The sequence below is a fragment of the Pollachius pollachius genome (genome assembly GCF_949987615.1).
Source record: "Pollachius pollachius genome assembly, chromosome: 12".
Taxonomy (NCBI): Eukaryota; Metazoa; Chordata; class Actinopteri; order Gadiformes; family Gadidae; genus Pollachius; species Pollachius pollachius.
The window spans coordinates 4,169,689-4,191,520 of NC_136945.1; the positions used below are offsets into that span (position 1 = coordinate 4,169,689).

Sequence of the window (21,832 nt, forward strand, 5' to 3'; positions counted from 1 at the left end):
TGATATCTGTTATTGATCAAGATAGATATGATGCTTGATATTAATAAAGACTTTTGGACATGATTTGAAAGAGGATGAAAGATCAAACAATGTGAATTTTATTTTTCCTTTTTTTTGCCTCTACATTTTACTTATACAGTTATACAGTATTGTGAATTGAGAAACATTACTTACAACCCTGCTGGCTTTCTATCTGACCAGGCTTCATCCCATCGCTACATAAATAAAATCATTGTCATATTTATTGATCTGACATAGATTAAAGAGCAACCAAATACACTGAATCCAAACAACCAACGTAGTTGGTGGTATTCATTATTATTATAATAAATGGAGATCGGCCAAGTGGCAATGTCAGCCAATCAGAGAGAGCGATTGCAGTGGCTCATGTTGCACACAGGGTCAGGTTTTCCCCTGAGGTCAGTTTTTGCGTGTCAGGTTTCTGTTTAAGAAAAAAGGGATGAACCCAGTACAGTATGGCCTGTTGTTGGCACGTGAACTAGCCATGCTGTCCAAATCCTAAATAGAGTCTTGATACATGTCTCCAGTAGCTGGCTGTAATAGATCCCCCGAGTGTCATTACTTTGTCAATCAGTCAATCAAGTGGACGCAGCCAATAAATCTACAAAGCATGTTATCTCTATCCGTTTGAGGGGCCATTGGACCCATCTGTCACTGAGATATGATTACAACCCGCAGGCCTGTGTTTGATGGATTCAGAGTGGCGGCTAGCACTTATCTTATTTCCTTTTCCAATATACACCAGTTTTGGGGTGTTATTCCCAAAAACCAACAGAATACATAAATATATATCCCATCCATCGCTCACTTAAAGAAAACACATTATTCCAGCATCGTAAGCCTCCAGCCCCTTAGGATGTTTTCCTTAAATAAAATCCCATGCTCCCTGTTGTCCCCTTTTTCATCGTCGCCATAATTTTACTTTTACAACCCATTGACTTGTGCTCTTTCTCCAAAGGAGTCCGCTTTAAAGGGCACATCGGCAACCGCATTCTCTGTGACATCTCGTTGGCCAATTAGCACGCAGTGCCTTGACTAGCCCGCAGCATCTGCTTCTCTAGCCGTTGCGCTAATGTGCATCCTTATTTAGAGATATAATTAGCAAACCATTAGGACCCCTCTTTTGGTGCACTCCAGCCTCATCAAGAGAGAGACTCGCAGCAGCACAGGCAATTATCCCTACACCAGTTGGAAAGCATTGTCAAGCGCTATTGCCCGATACATATAGGCTAGGTCTTGAGGAGCTCCTTAAAGGGGGTTTCTGTGTTGAATTGGGAGTCGTTGTATGGATTTGCTTCAAACTGTGTTCTTTTCATTAATGAGTTGTTTCTATGATTAGCACCTTCTTAATGTAGAAAGTGTAGTGACGTAGGAGATGGTAAGAAGACCGGAGGGGGGAGAGGCTTGGTGCAATGGAGGCTCCTGGGTGAAGATGTGTGGGTTGTTAAGAAAGGAATTTAACTGCTGGTGAACGAAAGCTGAGAATATTCCTAAATTCGAATTCGAACATTTGTGGAATACTAGATGTCCAGAAGTCCCAATTTTTTCAAACTTTGCTATTACAATTAAAACTCATAAGATTGCGGCGAGATTACAGAAAAAGTCAGTAAAAATAATAAATATTTGTTTTGGCCGATTTTAATGAGGACTATCTTCATGATGGTATTTTGTCATCGATGGGAAAAACTGTGTGAAATCCAGCAAATGGTGGGAGTGACAGACCTTTTATCAAGCTTCTGATCATCTTTCAGAGATCTAGCAGGAACATGAAGGGAAAGAGTGTGAGTGGGTGCCATATGCATGAGTCACAACTCTGTGATCTGTTCAAATTGCCCAAACAAACCGTTGAAGCCTGATACCAGAGAGGGGGAGTTTTAAATGTCAAACTTCTCTACAAAAGTGAAAATCATTTTAGCAACATGAAAAAAAAAGTGATCCTCTCATAATATAGATTTTTTTGTATTAGGGGGAGAACACACAGCATACAATCATTTCCACAGGAATTTTTGTTTGGGTGGGGGAAGTGTTTTCAATTAAGTTACTGCCATGAGAACTGTATTGGCTGGACGTTGTTATGCCAACCAAATCACTGCTGTGGCAGAATGTAACAGCAGCCATAATAATTATTTGCGGATTCCTCTAGGGCTGTTCACTCTCAAAGTCCCAAAGGAGAGTGCCGGGGAACACTTTGAGGGTCTCCAGATGCTGACCAGCCTGCTGGCCCCTAAAGGCTCCCGCTCGGCCAGGCCCCTGGTGGAAGAAGTCAGCGCTGGTGAGGGCCGCAACAATCCATGTCCCCTGTGTCTGTCTTGTCTGTCTGCGGACACTCCTTTTTTACAAGCCGCCCGACAGCACCAGAGGTCGTCAGCCATCCCTAACCCGCTTGGTATTTCAGAAACCGGCGGAGCCGCCGTGGAAGGACCCTGCGACGACGAGGGGGAGGATGACGAGGAGTACGACTGGCAGGTGGAGCAGCAGGTGTACACTGAGAGCTCAGAGGCGGAGCTGGCCTCGCTCCAGAAGTACGGCTTTGGCAACCAGAGGGCCGGCGTGTTTGCCAGGCTGCAGGTGAGGGGTGCGGCGGCTGCTCTGCCAAGAGGAGTCCCCGGGTCACGGCTCTCCATTGATTCCATTATAGCACTTCAAGTGGGTTGAGGCTTAGCTGAGAGACACCGCGGGGTCTGTGTTAACAGGAGGAACTCAGCGACGTGATTGACGTGAGGAACCCCGACGCCACCACGGCAGCGGAGCGGCGGCGGGCTCGGCGAGAGGCTGAGGGCTTGGATTTCTCCCCGGACCACTACCTGTGAGTGCCCCTAACGCGCTTTCATTCGCCCTCTGGGGTTTTATTCATTTATGGTTAAGCTGTTTTGCCCCCAGCGCCGGGGAACACGGCCGTGGAATATGTAGTCGGTAGTCCCGTCGCCCTGGCAACACGCTGTAACGACAAGAGGGCAGCAAAATGAACCTCAAAGCTCTTGAACACAAAATGTTTTTGAATCCCGGTCGTTTGGGTAATTCCTTCGTTTACCCATAGAAAAAGAAGTGCTTGAAACCTCCCATTTCCCAAACCACTGAAGCATTTTGAAGAGTGAAGCCCCCATGGGTGCAGCGCTTGAAAGGTTTTCAGACAAATCACCGTGTCAAGCTGCGTCATTCCATCATTTTGACCCGCGGCAACCCATACATAAATGGGTTGAAATGAAAACTTAAATAAAACAGTTTTCCTTGTCCTCGTTTTCCTCCACCGAGTCCCTGTGTTCCTCGCTGACGCTGCTCCATCTCCGCAGGTCGGACCTGTTTGAGGATGACGTGGTCCAGGGCCTGTTGAAGTTCAGGCCGTGGTGGACGGCGTTGAGCCCCAGGCAAGAGCCAGAGGGGCAGGCGGGTGAGTCGGTCGTCCCCATCCTACCCCGACCCCTTCTCTGGGACATCTGCTGGGCGGTTATGGTTATCAATGTCAATATAAATCACTATAAACCACTTTCCATTCCTCTCCCTCCCCTTCTTTTCCTCCTACTTTTCGGATGTAGCAAAATACCTTTGGGCAAAATACCTTTGACTTTGACCTTTTTGAATATAAAAAAGCCTTGTGCATATATTGGATGGTCCTGATGAGAATACACTTTATTAGTCTCATAGTTTTTATTTTTCAGTGCTTTCATTAATACGGTTGACTCAGTTTATGAGGCTATCATTTTGTATAATTAAGTGCTTCAACAGAGCTCTTAATACCATATTTGGGGTTGTCAATGAGATAATGTCTAATTATCTCTTTCTTTTGATGATTAGTCCCCATAATGGTGTGCCGAATACAATTGTCCTTCCCGAGTTGCACTTTATTCTTTAATTTTGAGGCATAGAAAATGAACAGGAAAAAACCCTGCTAAATGATGGCCTGGCCAGAAGGTGGCATAAGGTTGCAAAAAAAATCAGCAGATTCAGACACATTTCCTCATTATCTGTGTCTCCAATTAAAACCATCTTCATGATCGTTAGCTTTGTCATAAAAGTGGAGTTACATACTTGCTGAGGAAACCCAGAAACCTTTCATTGTGTGTCAGGATTTCTATTTGAAATGCACACCAAATTACCTGTTTCCCATGAGCTGAATGGTCAGATAATAGGCTCTCTTACAGCGGCTGCGGTACCCTGTCAAATCAGAATATATCTTCCTTAACATTAACTACTGCCCCTGGTTCTCACTATATTGAGCATCTTCATCTGGCAAGCGCTCAGATGAGACCACAATAGAGTGGAGCAAAGGAGTCGAGTGGTCTACCGTTGACTTTATGTCGTCGCTGAACAATATTATAGCTACAGTCGTAGACTTGGACAGATTTTGTATGCAAACTGTACAATGGGAAATAGCAAGACATTGACCACAGTGCAACTTTTTTTAAATAAACTGCAGTCTGATATGACAGATGTCGCTTGTAATTTGTCTTGTGATCAGGAAACTCTCATTGCGTGCTCTCGCCCGATTGTCTGTGAGAAACCTCCCCTTTGTCACTCCATTTATCAACTTGTGATAGAGAGTGCAATCGTGGATTGCGCTCCGTGTAACACATAGTGGAATTACTGAGAGCTCCTCCACTGCCAATTACTTTACCAGGCGCACAGCTCCGAGCTCCGACTGACTGATGGTGCACGGATGTTATATGGCATGAGGAGGGTGCTGGGGGAGGACGTTACAGCACATCAAACCGTCAGCATTAACACAGGAGAGGGTGTTTCCGCCAGTGCTTTAGAGAGCCGCACTCCTCTGCCACCGGTGGCCGATTATTGAGGAGCGTCTATCACTCAGATGCACACGCCATTAGCTACAAACAGGGCCCTGCTTCAGCAGAGCATTAAGCTCTATCTATCTCCATCTCTCCATGCCTCCCTCCATCTATCTATCTGTGTGACTCCCTCCCTCCCACTCACTCACTCTTTTTTTTATCTCTGCCTATCTCCCTGCCTCGCTCTCCCTCTCTTCCTTCCTTCTTCCTTCCTTGCCCTCTCTATTTCCCTCCCCGTCCCTCTATCTCCCCACATCTGTACTCCCCCTCTCCATTATTCCTCTCTGCTTCCCTCTCCCTCCCTTCTTCTCTCCATTTCACTCTCTTTGCCTCTCTCCCTCCCATCCCTCTTTCTCCCCACCTCTCTCTATCCCTCGCCTCACACTGCATCCTGAGGGACAGAGTGTTTGCCTCGGCAGCCCGTGCGTGGATAAATGGGCCAAATTAAACCTAATGGCTTGATTGACAGGTTCAACAGCATTAGCCCCGGCTGAGCACGGGCCGCGGCGCCGGCCAGACCATGCCAACCGATTCTGTCGCAGATTTGAGCTGTTTTTTTTGTTTCATTCTGTTTAATTCAGTGTCCTCGGGTCGTTAATAAAGCACACTTTTAGCTGTAGTTTCGCACAGTTCTTGGGTCTTCATAGATCTCTGTGGTTTTGTTTTGCCCCCTGCCGGCGCTCACCTCGGCCATGTCTGATAGATATATCAAGTGACAGATGGACGCGGACACAAGTGCTAATGAAGTAGAAACTGGCCCCTTTTGTGTCTCTTCCTGCGTTGGGGGTATACGCTGACAGCCCCCAGCTGTCCACCAGGGGCCCCGGTTCACACAATGCCCCCGCTAAATGGACCTGACGGCTTACTCATTCTCTCCCCTTGTCTCTCGCTCTTTTCTCTCTCGCTCTGTCACTTGCTCTCTCGCTCTCTCTCTTCTTTCTCTCTCGCTCTGTCACTTTCTCTCTCTCTCTCTTTCTCTCTCTCTCTCTCTCTCTCTCTCCCTCTTGCTTTTTCTATTTTTCTTCTCTGTCTCTCTCTCTATACTCCCTCTCTCACGCTTTCTCACTCTCTCTACCTGGGGGCAACTTTGTTGTGACTACACTCAGATGTCGAGAGTGTTCCGGTGACCTTTGGACAAATTAAGATAAGCTTTACTTTGCTTCCTATCACATGCTGACCTATGGGCTGCAGTCTTTTCACATTTAGGTACAGCTCTACCGTGGCCTTTGCAAGTGGTTCAGTCTGGATTTTCCAACACACCTTATGACCATACTCATACTGAAGTCCCCCCCACCAACTCCAACCACACACAACCCATTACCTAAACCTATGGTGTCCTTTTTAACCCTTTGGCAGTTTGAAGATAATGCGACATACCAAACCCCTCCCCCTAAGCAGGAGGGACCCCCACCAGCTAAACACCCTACCCCTCTTATCAGCAGGGATGTGGGAACCATGTAGACAGCACCAATGAGCCTGTGGCGGCCCGGTCTCCATTGCTGGAAATGGGTCCAGGTGTTAAAACACTCCATCATCAGTACAACCCTCGCTCCCGTTAAGGCCAGACCCAATTAATCATCCACTTAAAAATGCTTGATTGGCCCATTGCTTTTGATGAACCAAGCAACATTGAAAGGTATATCATGTATAATTATGAATATATTAATTACATACAAGACTTTTACTGTAAACATGCATTTGTAATTCACCCCAGAGCCCTGGGGTACGACGTAGAGAAAAACAGCCCATATTTTAACACACCTGATGTCGGGGCTGACTTCATGTCACACCCTAACACAGCAACTCTGGAATACTCGATACGTCCTCCCCAGACTCCGAGGCGTCTTCTGCTTATTAAGTGCCTTCAAATGCAGTTCCCAGCGTGTTCATGTTGCCAGTTGGTGAGGCATCAACAGCACCACACAGCCTCGTAAGCGCTGCTGTTTAATGTGAGTGTTTCTCATCGTGACTCAAAGACGACGGCAAAGCCTTCATCACATCGCAGGCTGCTCCTCTGCACTCAGCGCACTGTCATGGTGAGGAAGAGGAGGAGGAGGAGGAGGAGTGCATATAGGGCTCAGGATGCTTCTGCCACCCGCCCTCCCTCCTTCTCTCAATCCCAATGGAGGAGGGGTGTGTGTGTGTGTGTGTGTGTGTGTGTGTGTGTGTGTGTGTGTGTGTGTGTGTGTGTGTGTGTGTAAGTGGCACTTAGTGGCCTCTGCATGTTTCTCTATTGTGTTCCTCTCTGTTTTGTGTTAGGGTTTTCTGGAAGCTTGCTTATGTTGGTACACATGTGTCTCTCCCTTTCTGTGCGTGTGGTTTCTGCCTCCCTTTGTTGTGCCTTTCTGTTTGTGTGTGTGTGTGTGTTTTCTGTTACTATGCTGCTGTGGTGGTGTCTGGTGGCTATGATTATGTATTCCACCTTGTCGTCATGTGCTACAGTCTGCTCTGTGGGTGCTTTCTCTTGCTATTTTGGTCGTGTGTATGTGTGTCTTTGTGTGTTTTCTCTTACTGCCTGTGTATGTGTGTGTGTTTTCTCTTACTGTGTGTGTGTGTGTGTGTGTGTGTTTGTGCAAGCCTGTATGTGTGTGTGTGTGTGTGTGTGTGTGTGTGTGCACGTGCGGCTCCCCACAGCTGTGTTGACAGCAGAGTGCGCTGCAGGTAGTGTCTGCAGGGAGCAGAGGCATGACGTAATGCAGCAGGAATCTCCTTCAGCTGCAGAGCCAAGTTCCACTGCAGCCTCTGGGGATTGGCCTCGGCTCCGCTCACATGCACTTGCTCGAGAGTGGCCGTGCACGCCCGCACATCTCACTCATAGTTAGATGCGTATGTTGAAAACGCAACACGTGTGTGTGTTTATGGGTGAGGGTGCACGCCTGCGGTTGCAGATGGCCATGTGTGTGTGCATGTGGCTTGTGATTGTGCAAGGGGCTTGTGCGCTGTTGCAACATACACACACACACATACACACACACACAATGGCAAGCCATTGTCATCATGTGCTTCGTATTTGGTTTTGTCTTTCGCCGAGTGGAGAGGAGAATGGCTTTCAGCTGTTGCGAGAGCCACTGAGGACAGAAAGTTCAAGTTCATGCAGAGAGCATTCTCCTGCAGAGCTTGTAGCGAACCCCAGCCGGACAATGGTGTAGCTTACAGATGTTTCAGAAGCCTTTATTTACGTTCAGCCGTCAGCCTTATTTTGAGCATAAATATTCCTTCCTTCACATCTTTCTTCATAAACACCGTAAGAGCTACAGGACAGATAAATAACATTAATTAGCTCTTACACATATACAACTATCGCCATGAAGATAACATTTGCACGGCTGTACAGCATCAACACATTTAAACACATTTTAAGTAATATAAAGTCTTGAACAAATTAAACACACAATACCTTGTTCCCATTCCAGCTAGGCACTTATTAATTACTACAAATTGTTATGCAGAGCAACCGTGTGTAGCCTGAATTCCTTCCGTAATTACACGTAATAACCTTTCCGTGCGATCTCCTTCAAGTCAAGTTACCTACTGTAGATTCAAACTTCCTGCGTCAAAATAAAAGACCCATGACGGCAAAATACACGAAATAAAAGCATGGAGAAAGTGGTTATTTTAACAGACCTTCATAAGAATTATTTACAGAGCTAGCTATCCCCTGCCCATGGCCTTCTCCTGCAGAGCTAGCTATCCCCTGCCCATGGCCTTCTACTGCAGAGCTAGCTATCCCCTGCCCATGGCCTTCTCCTGCAGAGCTAGCTATCCCCTGCCCATGGCCTTCTCCTGCAGATACTTTCATTCTTTTCCCCAACATGGCTGTTTATTGTCAACCATGGAAGACTTGACTCACTCCAATGGAAACAAAGTGTACAGTATTTAATGTCCCATTAGGTGTGCTCCATCGCAATTTTTCCCCTATTACATATGCGTTTGGGCAAGGGGAGCCAAGTGCCTCAGGGGTCTGTGACTCCAAGCCAAAAGGTTTGGCTTCTACACTTCATTTTCATTCCAATTCTTCCCTTGTGATACTGAACCCCTACCTGCCTAACTACCTACCCCAGCCACCTTCCTACTTGCCTGCATAATTACCAACCTACCCACACCAACCTGCCTACTGGGTTATGTCCAATTATGAGACAAGCAATAATAGGCCTACATTGACATGTACGATACGAATGTCCATATGTTCTTTGTTTAACTATTTCAACCCTTTTTACCCTTGAGTGTCCCCGCTCCTACTACCCCCCTACCTTCTTACCCAGCTTACCCTGATATTGTCAAATATCCAGGGGAATCTTAAGTCTACGAGGAGACCAGTGTGTCTTACTAACGCGGAGTGTTAGTAAGACACACGGGTTTCCCTGTGCAGCTGTATGTTTCACGGACGACGACAAGGACCAGCTGCGGCGCTTCACCAACCGCTCCTTCCTGCTGGACAAGCCCTGCCGCCAGGCCGCCTGGCTGGGCCTGGTGGACGTCCTGCTGGCCTACGCCTACGACCAACGCTTCACCGACGGAGAGCACACGGTGAGCACACACGTCCTGTCCCTCCTTTCCTCCAGACCCCTCACGGGCACTGGAAGCACACAAGAACAAATTCAAGGCCCAACCCAAAAAAGATTGTTGGAAATTTCAGCCGATGATAAAATCAGCGTGCATTTGTGGACTCCAGTCACCGGTGGCTCAGTAGAGCGCTGGTTCGGGGTTTAAGGCATTGGATTTATAATTAACAGGTCGAACAGATAAAAACAGACTTTCAATATATGTAAATTGTTGTCCACTATACACTATTTGCATGAGTACTCGCTTTGATTTGGGTATGGGTGATTCGATTCGAATTGGGACAGCTGTTGCTGTAAACTATGTCAGGGGTGTGTACTGAATCCCAGAGAAGGTCAAGGCCCGCGTCACACTGGTTGGGAACTAAAGACAGAGATGTCTGTGAATATCAGTCTGAAGGATGGCTATTAGAGCTGGTGAATCGTGATTCAAATCATTGATCTATTAAAAAATGCAAGGTGAATTTCCTCATTCACTTATTGATAACATATCAATCATTTGGTTTTGGCATAATCAATAACTGCAGAAATGAGTGACACCATGTGGGTGGATCATGGCCAAATGGGAGGAATTGCTCATTCTCACTGCCAGGATTCATTTCACAAATCCTTCTCGTTTCTTCTACCTCTATTGGATCTGTTAAACAGAGACTGTGTGTAACCCATCACTCCACCCCGTGTCCTGGTATTCTTGCTATTTTCATGTCATATATTATAAAAGCCGCTGCATTCAAACAGCGGTCGACCGACAGTTCTCCGACCGCCGTAATGACAGAAGAACGGTTACTGTGGGAACTGGTATAACGGAGGAAGCTGGTGGCACAGTTGTTGAGTTTATTTACCAGACTGTGGTCAGCAATCAGAAAACCCTTCATTCCACTCTCCCTGGTCTCAGGAGCTCCACAGAGGAAATCCAGTCACTTTATTATTATACAATTATGATACTCAATATGGTTATCGACCATCTGGTGCCTGGCTGTAGTGGCCTCTACTACAGCTCGGGCTGACATACTATCTCTCCCCTGGGGTAGATAGTGAATTTCCCACACACATCATTCAGATACAGCACTACTTTGGGACAGCATGACTCTGGTCGCCATGACTACACTGACGGTCGTTGCGCTTTGTCTCTCACTCTCTAACTCTTTCTCTCTCTTACTCTCTCTCTCTTGCCCCACTCCCCCCCCCCTTCCACAGGTGGAATCTCCGTGGACCATTCGGAAGCTGAGTGGAACGCTGTGCTGGCTGGAGGTGAGAAGGGCTGTTTCTCTTAAGTGTTTCGGAGTGACCAGGTGGTGCTCCAGGGTAAAGATCCCGTGCCCTCCAGGATAAAGATCCCTAACCCCAATGCCTTAAGTACGCTGTGAGCATCGAGCCAAATAGCTGCAGTCCTTTGGCCAAGAGGTCGGAACCTACATCTTCCAGCCTCCGTGTTGTCTATTTGAGGGAAGCAGGCAGTCCTGAATGATCGCCGTCCGGAACTAAAATGTGTCACGGAAAGTACATTGAAAGCCCCCTGTTTCCATTCTCCCCGTTTCCCTGCCTCCTATACGGGCGCTTCGCACCAGTCAATCTAGCGTCCTAGCAGCACACGTTCCTGCTTTTCTGTGTGTGTGTGCGTCCGTGCGTGCGTGCGTGCTCAGGCACGGTGCTCAAGCATGCCCTGAGGGCTTCACGTGCGCAGCCTGCCGCAGAAACCCTTGGAGCGTCTGAGGTGTACATTTGTCTGCGGGTTCTTTTTCTGCTTTTGCATACTCAAACATCCGTGTTAAGTGTGTGGGGGGAGCTGCAGAGTTGGCTTATTAGAGGGGCACTGTGTAGCAGCAGAGATATGCATCTGTTCTCATCTTATGGTGTCCAATGATGAGGTGTTGAGGGGTGAGATGCCTCCACATTATTACTACGTGCTCTGTGTGCTTGTTTGTCTGTATGTGGGTGCGTGTGTAAGCGGAAAAAACATGGCTGTGCCACTGTTTGTGTGTATTTGCTCGTGCAAAGCAGCACCTTTTAATCCCTTCCTTTGGGCCATTAAAGCGGACAGCTGGAGGAAGGGGGGGTCTGGGACCTTGACCACTGAGAGGTGTAGGGAGGGTAGCGTGTTAATGGGCCTAGGTGCAGATTAGGCCCTCCACCTGTGTGCCGCGGGGAGCTCTCAGTCTGTTGCCTATCTTTCTTGTTCTATAGCTTGCTCGCTCTTTCTCTCTCGCTTTCTGTGTTTCTCTCAGGGACAATTAACAATGAACACCCCAGCCTCTCCGACCACAATCTCACCAACATTTCACTGTCTACCTCTGTGTCTGTCTGTCCGTCTGACCGCCTCCTTGTCCGTCTGTCTGCCTCCATGTCTGTCTGCCTCCATGTCTGTTTGTCTCTGTCCGTCTGTCTGCCTCCATGTCTGTCATCTCAATGCCATTGTCTATCTGTCCGTCTGCCTCCATGACTGTCTGTCTCTCTGACTCCTTGTCTGTCTGTCTACCTCCAAGTCTATTTGTCACTCTTTCTGTCTGCCTCCATGTGTGTCTGTCTGCCTGTCTCTCTGTCTGTCTTCATGTCTGTATCTCTGTCTGCGTGTCTGTCGGGCATTTTGATCTATGATTATATCCGTCTGTCATAATGACCTGTTTGAATGCAAGCACACACACACACACACACATACACATACACACACACACACACACACTACACTCTCTTCCACCAATCGGCAGTGCATTTACTGCTCCGCTGGCTGTGCTGGTGTCACACCCCCTCCTCCCTCCATCTCCCCTGGAGGAGCAGGATAGCACCTTATTTACACTCCTGCTAAACACGCTGCGGGTAAGCACACTACCCTGCCAAACAAAGCTACCTGCACGCTAACACAACCTCTTAAACAAGCAGCTCTCTGTCTCCCCTCTCTCTCTCTTTTAACTCCCTCTCTGTCCTTTGTCTCTTTCTATTAATATTATATTACTCTTACTTCCCCTCTATTATCTCTCTTTCTCTTGCCTTAGACTCTTTCTATAAACCATTGGTCTTATATAGTCTTACTCCCTCTCTCTCTCACTTCATCTGTTTCTTAGTTTAGTTATTTATCATCTCTGTCCCTATCTGTTCTGGCTCTCTATGACTATATCCTCCCCCCCTATGTCTATTATGTTTTTATTATTACTGGCTTTACTCTCCCCTCAATTATCGAGGGATTGAGAGGGATAGTTCTTGACTATCTGACACCCAAATCCCCTTATGTCCCCAGACGTGCAGCTCCCTGCAGGAGGTCATGGTGATGTTTGGCCGTAGGGTCCTCTGCTACCCCCTCTACCGGCACTTTGACCTGGTCACAATGGCGATCAGTGATGTCATTCGCATTCTGCAGTCAGGTGAGACCAAACGCACAAGCAGTTGTCATGCTGAAACACAACAGGCTGGGATACTCCTGGCTAGGTACTAGGTTTGGGGGCCAACAAGGGAACATTTGCAGTTCACACCTTGGGCCACCAGTTGCCATGGTAATTGGTCCCTGTGGGGTGCTTCCAAGGGAACATTTTGCATTTCACACCTTAGGCCAGCAGGTATCCTTTAATCGTTCAAAAGTATTGAAGGTTGGCACATTGTCTTGCCCGTCCTTTAAAACCCCTCCCAAGTGGTCCATTGTGTAGAACACTAGGCTTTTCATGGATTAGCATTAGTCAAATTACTAATGATGTTACTACTCCAGGATCCACAACTTAAAAGCCTTCTAAAAGTTGTTCAATAGATATGATATTACCTGCTGGTTGTGTGGGGAAGGTACTCTGTGGGGAAGAAATAATGGAAGGATTGATTTAAAAATTAATTTAGAATTATAGATACTGTTATGAAACCATCCTGATGATATACCAACAAATTACATTGGCCTAGCTTGTCAGTGGATCCTATCTGAGGCTGTTTATTTCAGCATTACGTATTCTCCGCACAGATTTCTGTAAAAATCTTTATGAGTACAGGGGTTATATTAATCATATTATGGGATAAAGCAGATAGAGGAATGTGAATACATCCGAATGGCCAGTGGTCATACAAAAAGAACAATGCTACAGAAATAAATGTACCAAAACGCATTTATTTCCCGCTGGCTTCCTTTTCGGTGCAGACTCCTCATTTGTCCCTTTGATCTCTCTTATGTCTGCTTCTAAACTGCCCAACCACCAAATAACATTCTCCATGAACGTTTCCTGCTGTTTAGACGTCTTCTGTAAAAATGAGGAGACCATCTTTGGACTCGGCTGTGTAATAATTTGGATAGGGAACAGGTTAGGTTGTGCTACTTCTATACTCGTCTGTAAACTACTGTAATCCTGCTTTGACCTGCTAGTCTTGTGCCTCGTTTGCACCGAGCGGTGCGGCCCGGAGCGGGACAGCCCATTTACCCACACATTTGGGAGCATTTCATTCTCAAATCGTTTCTTTGCACCAGGACATATATCCTTGTTTTTAGTCTGTGCACACTAGTTCTCATACCTGTGGGTGATTTGAGACTAGATATTTTTACTGAGGCCAAGCCATCGGTTAATGACGTTGACCAGGCAGACTCCTGAGTACCTCTGTCTTCCAGCTGTACTCAGACATTTGCGGCCATTTCAGGTGCGCATAGAAAACCTTTTGCTCCGAACACCTCAGGCATAGTGGTTATGCGGTTCACTTGTCCAGATATGTACAGATACACCACCTTTCACGCAGTGATACACAGACACGTAAACACATTGTGTACACATACACACACACACATCAACCCACAGGAACACATTTGAGTCACATTGAGTGCTTAACCCCACAGCCTGTTAATGTCCCCCTAGAACCCAAGCACACACTGACCAGTCGATAGCTACCTTTGTAGGCTCTGGTAAGCTCTGAGGGTCAGGGCTTAACACCGCCGCATCCGTCAGATCAAATAATACGCCACCAAGTAGGGCTCCGTCATTTGCATCCAAACAACTTCTTCTGGTCTGCCTGTAAGCAGTGGGCGACAGGATGTGCTTTCATCTGTCATCTGTCTCCAGATTCTCTTTCTCTTTCACTCTCGCTCACTCTCTTCCTGTCCTCTTTTTCAATTCCGGCGCTCTCTCTTTCTGTCTCTCTTTCTCTTTCTCTCTCACTCTTGCCCTGCCTCTTTGCTCCCTCTCTCTCTGTCTCCCTCCCTTTCTCTCACTCGCCCTGGCTCTGCCTCTGTCCTCTCTCTCAGCTCCCTATCTCTCTCGTTCTCTCACTCTAACTCTCACTCTCGCTCTGGCTCTGTCCTCCCTCTCTCTCAGCTCACTCTCTCTCTCGTTCTCTCACTCTCGCCCTGGCTCTGTCCTCCCTTTCTCAGCTCCCTCTCACTCTCGTTCTCTCTGTCTGCCCTCGCTCTGCTCTCTCACATTCTCCAAAGGCTTCATTGGCATGGTAACTAACATATTTCTCTCTCGCTATCAGCCTTTCTATTTCTCTCTCCTTACTCTCTTGCTCCTACTCCCTGCTTTATCCCTCCTCCCCCCATTCTCTGACTCTCTCTCTCAGTTTATTTATATGGTACTGTTAAACAGCCAGCATGGCAGCGCGCTGCTGCCAACAGGTCTCTCTCTCCGCCAACCAACACAACGTGTGTTCCAGCCAGGGCTACCAAAGACCTATTCCACTCTGCTCCGGCGAGGCAGAGAGCATGGGAGGAAGGGAGGGAGAGAGGTGTGGATTAGCTGAGAATGGACTGTTGACTCTGATACGGCAGAGCCAGGGAATAGTCTTTAAATCAAAGCCCCCGTGGGACGACAAACCCTGGGCAGTGTAAACACGGTCTGCTGCTGGGAAGCCAGGATCACTCGGCCCGCCGTGATTCCAACACGTGTAAATTACAGCATGCTAAAGGGCCTTTCAGCCCCCCCAGATGACCATTCCCATGCTTCATTAGGCGGGAAGATGAGTTGATTGGGGAAGGCGGTGGTGTGTGTCATGGAGAAAGTGAGACTCAGCCACCCCTGCCTCTCATTATCACACATTAACCATCCTTCACTTTAGCAGTCTTCACCTCCCATCGCAAACCCCACAGAGAGCATGCACTGGGTTTATCACAGCTATCTTGACTGTTAATGAAGTGGTATCCTTGGTTATTTGAATGCTGGGAAAACTGAAGAAAGCAACATTTTTGAGATATGTCTATTTATTATTATTGAGTCATTTAGCAGTTTTTGTTTCACTTCCTAATCGCCACTTGGCCTCTATCCCGAGAAAGTGTGAGCAAATAGGGGCCTTCCTCCTAAAGAACGAAAGTCCTGCGGTAATTCCATCTGTTAGACTAAACTGGACTCCCGTAATTAATCCGTCCGGAAAGGGCAGGGGTGGAAACACTTTCTCCCCGCTCTTAATTTAAAGCAGCAACAAAGGGCAAACACTTCTCGGCATTAGTAAAACAAACCCATTAGCGACCACACTGCAGGTTAAGGCCTCGGGGAGCTGATGTTATCTGACCGGAGGGAATGGAGTGGTGCAGAGCAGTGGTGGGGGGGCTTCATATTGAACCGTGTGTCTGACATCTGAAGGAGGCCTTTAGGTGGCCCCCTGGGCAGCTCTTAAGCGGAGGGATGGAGGGCAAAGTCTGCCACCCCCTGCTTGGCCTGGAGGGAGAGAGAGCAACCCCTTACATGCAGAGAGCCCGCTATATTACTGTGAAGCTGATCCGTCATTAAGCCGGCTGCTGCTCTTTTTACCCGGAACCGAACAAAGCCGGCACCGCACCAATGCTTCCCAGCATTCCTGATTCAAAGGCAATATAAACAGATAATTTCAATTTCTTCTCAACAGTTATGGCAGATAAAGCTGCTTTTGCCAGCCTGCACATTGATACCACTCTTCAAACACCGGCAATGGGGCTGTGAGTCATAAACAACATGTTGGTGCGTCACAGTGCAACGGCGGATGGATGTGAGCGACCTCTTTTGCGTGATCAGAAAAATAAGTTGGAACCGATATAGAAGAGACGTCAGGGGAGCTTTTCAAGGCAGAACGACGCAGACGTCGTATCGGCCTCGTAACTCCTCCGCTGCCGGCTTACTGGCGAAGAGTACCGCCGCAGCATCCCCGCCTTGAACTGGCTCCGTGAAAGGAGCTAGAGAGAAAGCGAGTGAGAAGGACAGACAGAGGAAAGAAATCGATGAGAGAACTGAGCTGCTCAGACCAGCCCTTCCACCAGCCCCTCACCCTCCTCCCCTTACGACGTAGGTCCTGAACCCTCCAGTGCAGAAGGGGCCGCTTAGCAAAAATCTTTGTCCCTTCTGCCGTTTTTGCACTCAACAGCCACACTCAGTCCGGCACTCTCTTTTTGGTGTCTGTTTGTATTCAGGTGTCTGTGTTGTACTTCATGATTCTGCTTGTGTCCTGTGTACCATGTTTTTAAACGTACGCAACAATAAATGACTATATCTATCCAACCCAGTATTGGGCTAAGCACACAGTTAATGGACCTTATATCGACCTGTGTTTGATTCCGTACATGCAGTCTACGTGTCCTTACGTGTCTCAGCTCCCTCTGCTGTCTTCCTTCACTGTCCCTTTGGTGGCCATAAATGCAGAAAAAAAAAAAAGATATCAATAAATGATATTTGGAAACATTGCTGCTGTCTCTGTGTCTACTGGGACTACCCTCTACCTTCCTGTTGCTATCTGTAGGGGTTGTATTCTGCTCATCAAACCTGGTAGAGCGGTGAAAGGGTTCTTGTTTCGCTCTATTCCCAGAGCATTTTGGGAATTGTGCTGTTTTGTTAGAGACAAGAGGAACATGACACAAACACCCACGCACGCACTAACGACGCACCCACACAGTAGGGGATCTTAATGGCAAACTAGATAATTTTTTTTAAGATCTAGGGTTTGTGTCTGTCAATGTGTACAAGACTCCATCGCAGAGTGATTTCTCGGTTCTTCTGTACGATGTTGTAGGTTCCTTTCCTCTGTCTGATGGTCCTGATTTTTTTTATGGTTGGTTGTGTCAAGCTTCGATTGGCTGGTGATTAGGGGGTGGGCCGGGTCATGGTTCAATCTTGTTTTATGGTCAATTTCCTCATTGGACTGTTGCAGCGTTGGCATTGCTCAACAATATGCTTGTAGTTGTATAGTAGAGTTGTGAGTAGGAACACACACATTACACGGCTGGATGGAAACCCACTTGTGGATGGACAGAATATGACAAGAATTAGGTTCGAAAATTCTTAGCACATTGGAAAATTCCACGGCAAACTCGAGATTTCACAGCAGAGAAATAAAAACATCTCTATTACAAGAAACCACACTTGGGTGTGCGTGTCTGTTGAATGCACTCTCAGTCTCTTTGATGGATCTTTGTTCTGTGTTCCCTTTTTCAACTGTTCATATGCTTCCAGGAGGGACAGACTTAATCACGGTTTATGTATTATATTCTGTTATGGTCACATATCATTTGGTTCCCCATTCATTTGACAAGCTGGCCAACTGTGGAAAGCAGGCAGCATATGTTTCAGTGTAGCCAAATGGACAAAGACAAATAGGTTTAATGGTTGAAGAGAACAAGCCTTCCTCTCTGTCTCCATCTTTCTCTCTTTTTCTCTCTCTGGTGAATTATTTGTGTTTCTCCAATGAGAGAGAAGCCGCTGCTCTGAGCAGGAGATGGGAGATTTCATCTGAAGACAGAGCCCCTCTCTCTTGCTCCCTTCTTTCCCTCACACACACCCATACAAACACACTCTTCCTCTCAAAAAATAGAAACCAAATGTTTGTCTTGAAGTTTTTCCCGCGATGCGAGTGGCACGTCGTTTGTTTTGATTGGTCTGGAATGTCTCTCGCTCCAGCCAGCCAGCTTTGGCAGAGGCGCAGAAGAACGTTTTTTTTTCTTCACATTTCTTTCACATTTCTTTCTTTTTTTTCTTTCAGTTCAGTCTTTTCAGTTTTTTTTTTTTCTCTTTGCCCTCACTCGCATTGTTGGTCACACCACAATGCTATTTATATGGCTGATTTGAGCCAGAAATGCCTGGGCCCTGTTTCTTTCTCTTCTTCTCACAAGTGCTGCTCTACCAATGGTTCGGGATCAAACGATGGCTTACAGTTCATTCTCTTTAGCTGCAGCCAACGCTAGCCTGCTAATGCTAGCCTCTCATCTCCCCCCCCCCCCCACCGTGAATGAGCGTAGCGTCTGCTGGAGCTCTAAATGAGCCGAGCGGCTGCATTTGTTTGTCGCCTACAGGGGGGTAGAGGCAGACAGACATAGTTTAGGAATGTAATGAGCCCTTCCTTTGCCCACAGGAATGGACCCCAAGCGCAGAGATTAAATAGAGGCGCGTTATTGGAAACACTGGCGAATTGTGTTTGGTGCAGGACGCAGAACAAGAGATTACCCTTGTACTATGGGAGTAATCCAATTTATAAGGATGTTTTCCCAAGTCGCTTTGGGCGTAGTTAAACTTTTGTATTGACGTCATTTTAGCAGAATGCAAAAATGACTTGCAGTTCATGTTTATTTTGTCCCCTATGTGACGGTAGGGGGGAGGGAATTATGCCCAAGGATACCCACATGTAGACCGTGGTCTTGGGGGGGGTCTCACCCAAAAGCTTTCAGCTGGAAGTCAAACACCCATACCACTATCCTGCCTCGCTTCGTAGAAGGCAAAAACAAACTAACCTCCAGCTATCCAGATCTCTCTTAAGAGGGTTTTGTTCGAAGAGTGGGTGGGCAGAGTGGGGGCCGTTTATAATGTTATCTAGATCTGTCTCTTTGCCAGTAGCGTATTCCCCATTGTGTGAGTGTGACACCAAATACTTAAAGTCCATTGCGGGGCTGTTGTCCTGTCCTGTCCTGTGCGCAGGCAAGGCTTGTGTCCTGAAGTGCCTGCTGGACATCCACCGAGTGTTCCGGCAGAACGATCCCGCCTACATCCTCAACGACCTGTACATCACAGACTACTGCATCTGGATCCAGAGAGTCAAGTGAGTTCCAATTGCAGTCACGCACACGTACCCGTACTATGGATGTGAATAACTCAAATTTTTCATGTTCGAATGATCAGTGGGTGGTATGAAAGTATGAATTGATTATTCGATGTGTGCCGACATTCACAAAGGCAGTAGTAAGTAAGTAGTAGTAGTAAGTAGTTCCAGTCAAATTGTCTGTTGTGAAAAATGCATTAAACTGTAATCAGACAACGATTATATGCTATAGACCCTAGAGTATCTGTTGTATAAAGGCTGGGACGAATTTCGAATTATAAATATGTACAATGCATAACGTTAGCTCTCTGGCGCATAGCTGAGCGGACTAGAATACCTCCCGTTGCCAAGTCGTAGCTAAGGTCCGTCCTATTTACTGGAGGAGTGAACAACGTTTCCGTTGCATAAGAACCTTACGGGAAGGTAATGATAGAGTACTAAAGTGCGATGTCACGATTCCATAGCAACCAATTTTCGATTCTAAAAAAAACAAATTAACAAGGGGAAATCCTATGCAACACGAACATTTTATAGAAAATTAATGTTTTTTTTGCGAATTGATTTGCAAGTTTGCTTTACCAATGATGTAAGTAATATTGAGAATAGATTGTCTTCATATAAAAAAAAAACAATTAAAGTAACGTCGTCAAAACGTCGTTCCTTGTAATACCCCAGGGGAATACATGAAAACCTTGACATGTTTCGATTGCTAGTGATTTTCACCTCTTGAAATTGATTTATTTTCATTTTGAAAGAAACAACACATGGCAGCAATGGAAAACGCCATCTCTCGTTTGGTTGTTTAGAACTGAAAATCCGGTTGCCAGGACAACGTGACGTTTTCACTTTAGTATTCTATTGTTCCAGGTATTAGTGAAACCCTCAGGCATCACCACGGAAACAAAGTTATGGCTTGTGAAAAACTTTATATTTGAATGGGAAAAAATGTTAACGGTCCAAATGTTAAAAATCAATTTTGGCCCTTGGGAACGAATAATCGAATAATCAAATATTCTGACCCATCCCTACCACGTGCAAGTACGCACACACACACACGCACACACACACGCACACGCACACACACACACACACACACACACACACACACACACACACACACACACACACACTACAGAAGGGCATACATACAAACAAACATTTGTGAGACAACATCCTTGGAGCAGTACCTGCATGGTGGAAAAGTAAAGTACAGTTTCAGCTCCCATGATGCAATAGTGCCCCATGGGACTGGATTAGATGAACCATTTGTTACACAGCAGGTAGCTCAAAGGATCAATGGCCATCTCGCTCTCTATCCCTCTATCCCTCTCTCCATCTCTCCCTCTGTATCTCTCAGTCTCTTTCCTGTATCTCTCTCTCTATACATCTCTCTGGACCTCTGTATCGCTCCATCTCTGGATAACTATCTCTCTGTGTCGCTATCCTTCTGCCTCCCCCTCTTTCTAACTCTCTGTCTCTTTCTCCCCCCCCCCCCCCCCCCCCCAGACACACTAACACACACACACGGTTTTCTGTGTGTGATGTGAGGGGATGAAATGGCCGTCGCCGCCCTCTCTTCAGAGATGAAAGGCACAGGGTTGTCCATGGAGGATGGATGGGGCAGGAGGGGAGGAGGGGGGAATGATATGCCTCACGGCCTTTTGTCCTGGCGATGGTGAATTGATTTATCATTCGTCCATTATTCAGAACTTCAAACAACCGCTAGTTGAAGTAAGAAGTGCATTTGGACGCGAGATGCGGGTGTGCAGTGACGACGGGGCTAAATTATGAGATATAGCCCACAAAGATGACTTCATGGTTTCCTCCCCTGCCTCCTCCTTTTTCTTTTTTCTTTTTTCTTTTTAAGAGCCTCTGCTATTCTCCTTCTTCGCTGCAGCCAGACTCTACTGATCAAATAATTCACAACATCTCTGCACTCACACACTCCCGGGCTGGTTTGAGTGGGGGGGGTTCAATATGCCTGGTCAGCACAGTATCCCTCCCAAACGATGTTAGAACCATCTCTCTCTCTCTCTCTCTCTCTCTCTCTCTCTCTCTCGATTTCTCTCTCTCTCTCGATTGCTCTCTCTCTCTCGATTGCTCTCTCTCTCTCTCTCTCTCTCTCTCTCTCTCTCTCTCTCTCCCTCGATTGCTCTCTGTCGCTCTGTCTCTCTCTATGTCTGTCTGTGTTTCTCTCTCTCTGTGTATCTCTCTCCAACTCCGTTTCTTAATCTTTCTCTCCTTCTCTCTCTCTGTTTCTGTCTCCTTTTTTCTATCTTCTGTCTCTCTCTGTCTCTCTGTCTTTTTGTCTCTGTTTCTCTCTCTGTATCTGTCTCTCCCTGGTGCATGCTTAAGAATTACTAGGACATTCCAACTGCAAGCCTCTGAGCACATTGTGTGTGTGTGTGTGTGTGTGTGTGTGTGTGTGTGTGTGTGTGTGTGTGTGTGTGTGTGTGTGTGTGTGTGTGTGTGTGTGTGTGTGTGTGTGTATTTCGTCGGTGCTTTTGGCCTCGGCTCGGGTTTAGTGGT

The 21,832-nt window shown here is 46.9% G+C and overlaps 1 protein-coding gene across 3 annotated transcripts in view; it reads left to right on the forward strand.

Annotated features, from left to right (window-relative positions):
* The window catches only part of shq1 (SHQ1, H/ACA ribonucleoprotein assembly factor), a 33,067-nt gene that overhangs the window by 1,137 nt on the left and 10,098 nt on the right, over nucleotides 1-21,832 (forward strand). For all 3 annotated transcript variants that reach the window (XM_079748762.1, XM_079748760.1, XM_079748761.1), the window contains exons 4-11: nucleotides 2,165-2,293; nucleotides 2,417-2,589; nucleotides 2,715-2,827; nucleotides 3,312-3,409; nucleotides 9,175-9,332; nucleotides 10,562-10,615; nucleotides 12,597-12,720; nucleotides 19,183-19,303. In XM_079748762.1, the coding sequence (XP_079604888.1) occupies nucleotides 2,165-2,293; nucleotides 2,417-2,589; nucleotides 2,715-2,827; nucleotides 3,312-3,409; nucleotides 9,175-9,332; nucleotides 10,562-10,615; nucleotides 12,597-12,720; nucleotides 19,183-19,303 (970 nt within the window). The remainder of the gene's footprint in view (nucleotides 1-2,164; nucleotides 2,294-2,416; nucleotides 2,590-2,714; nucleotides 2,828-3,311; nucleotides 3,410-9,174; nucleotides 9,333-10,561; nucleotides 10,616-12,596; nucleotides 12,721-19,182; nucleotides 19,304-21,832) is intronic.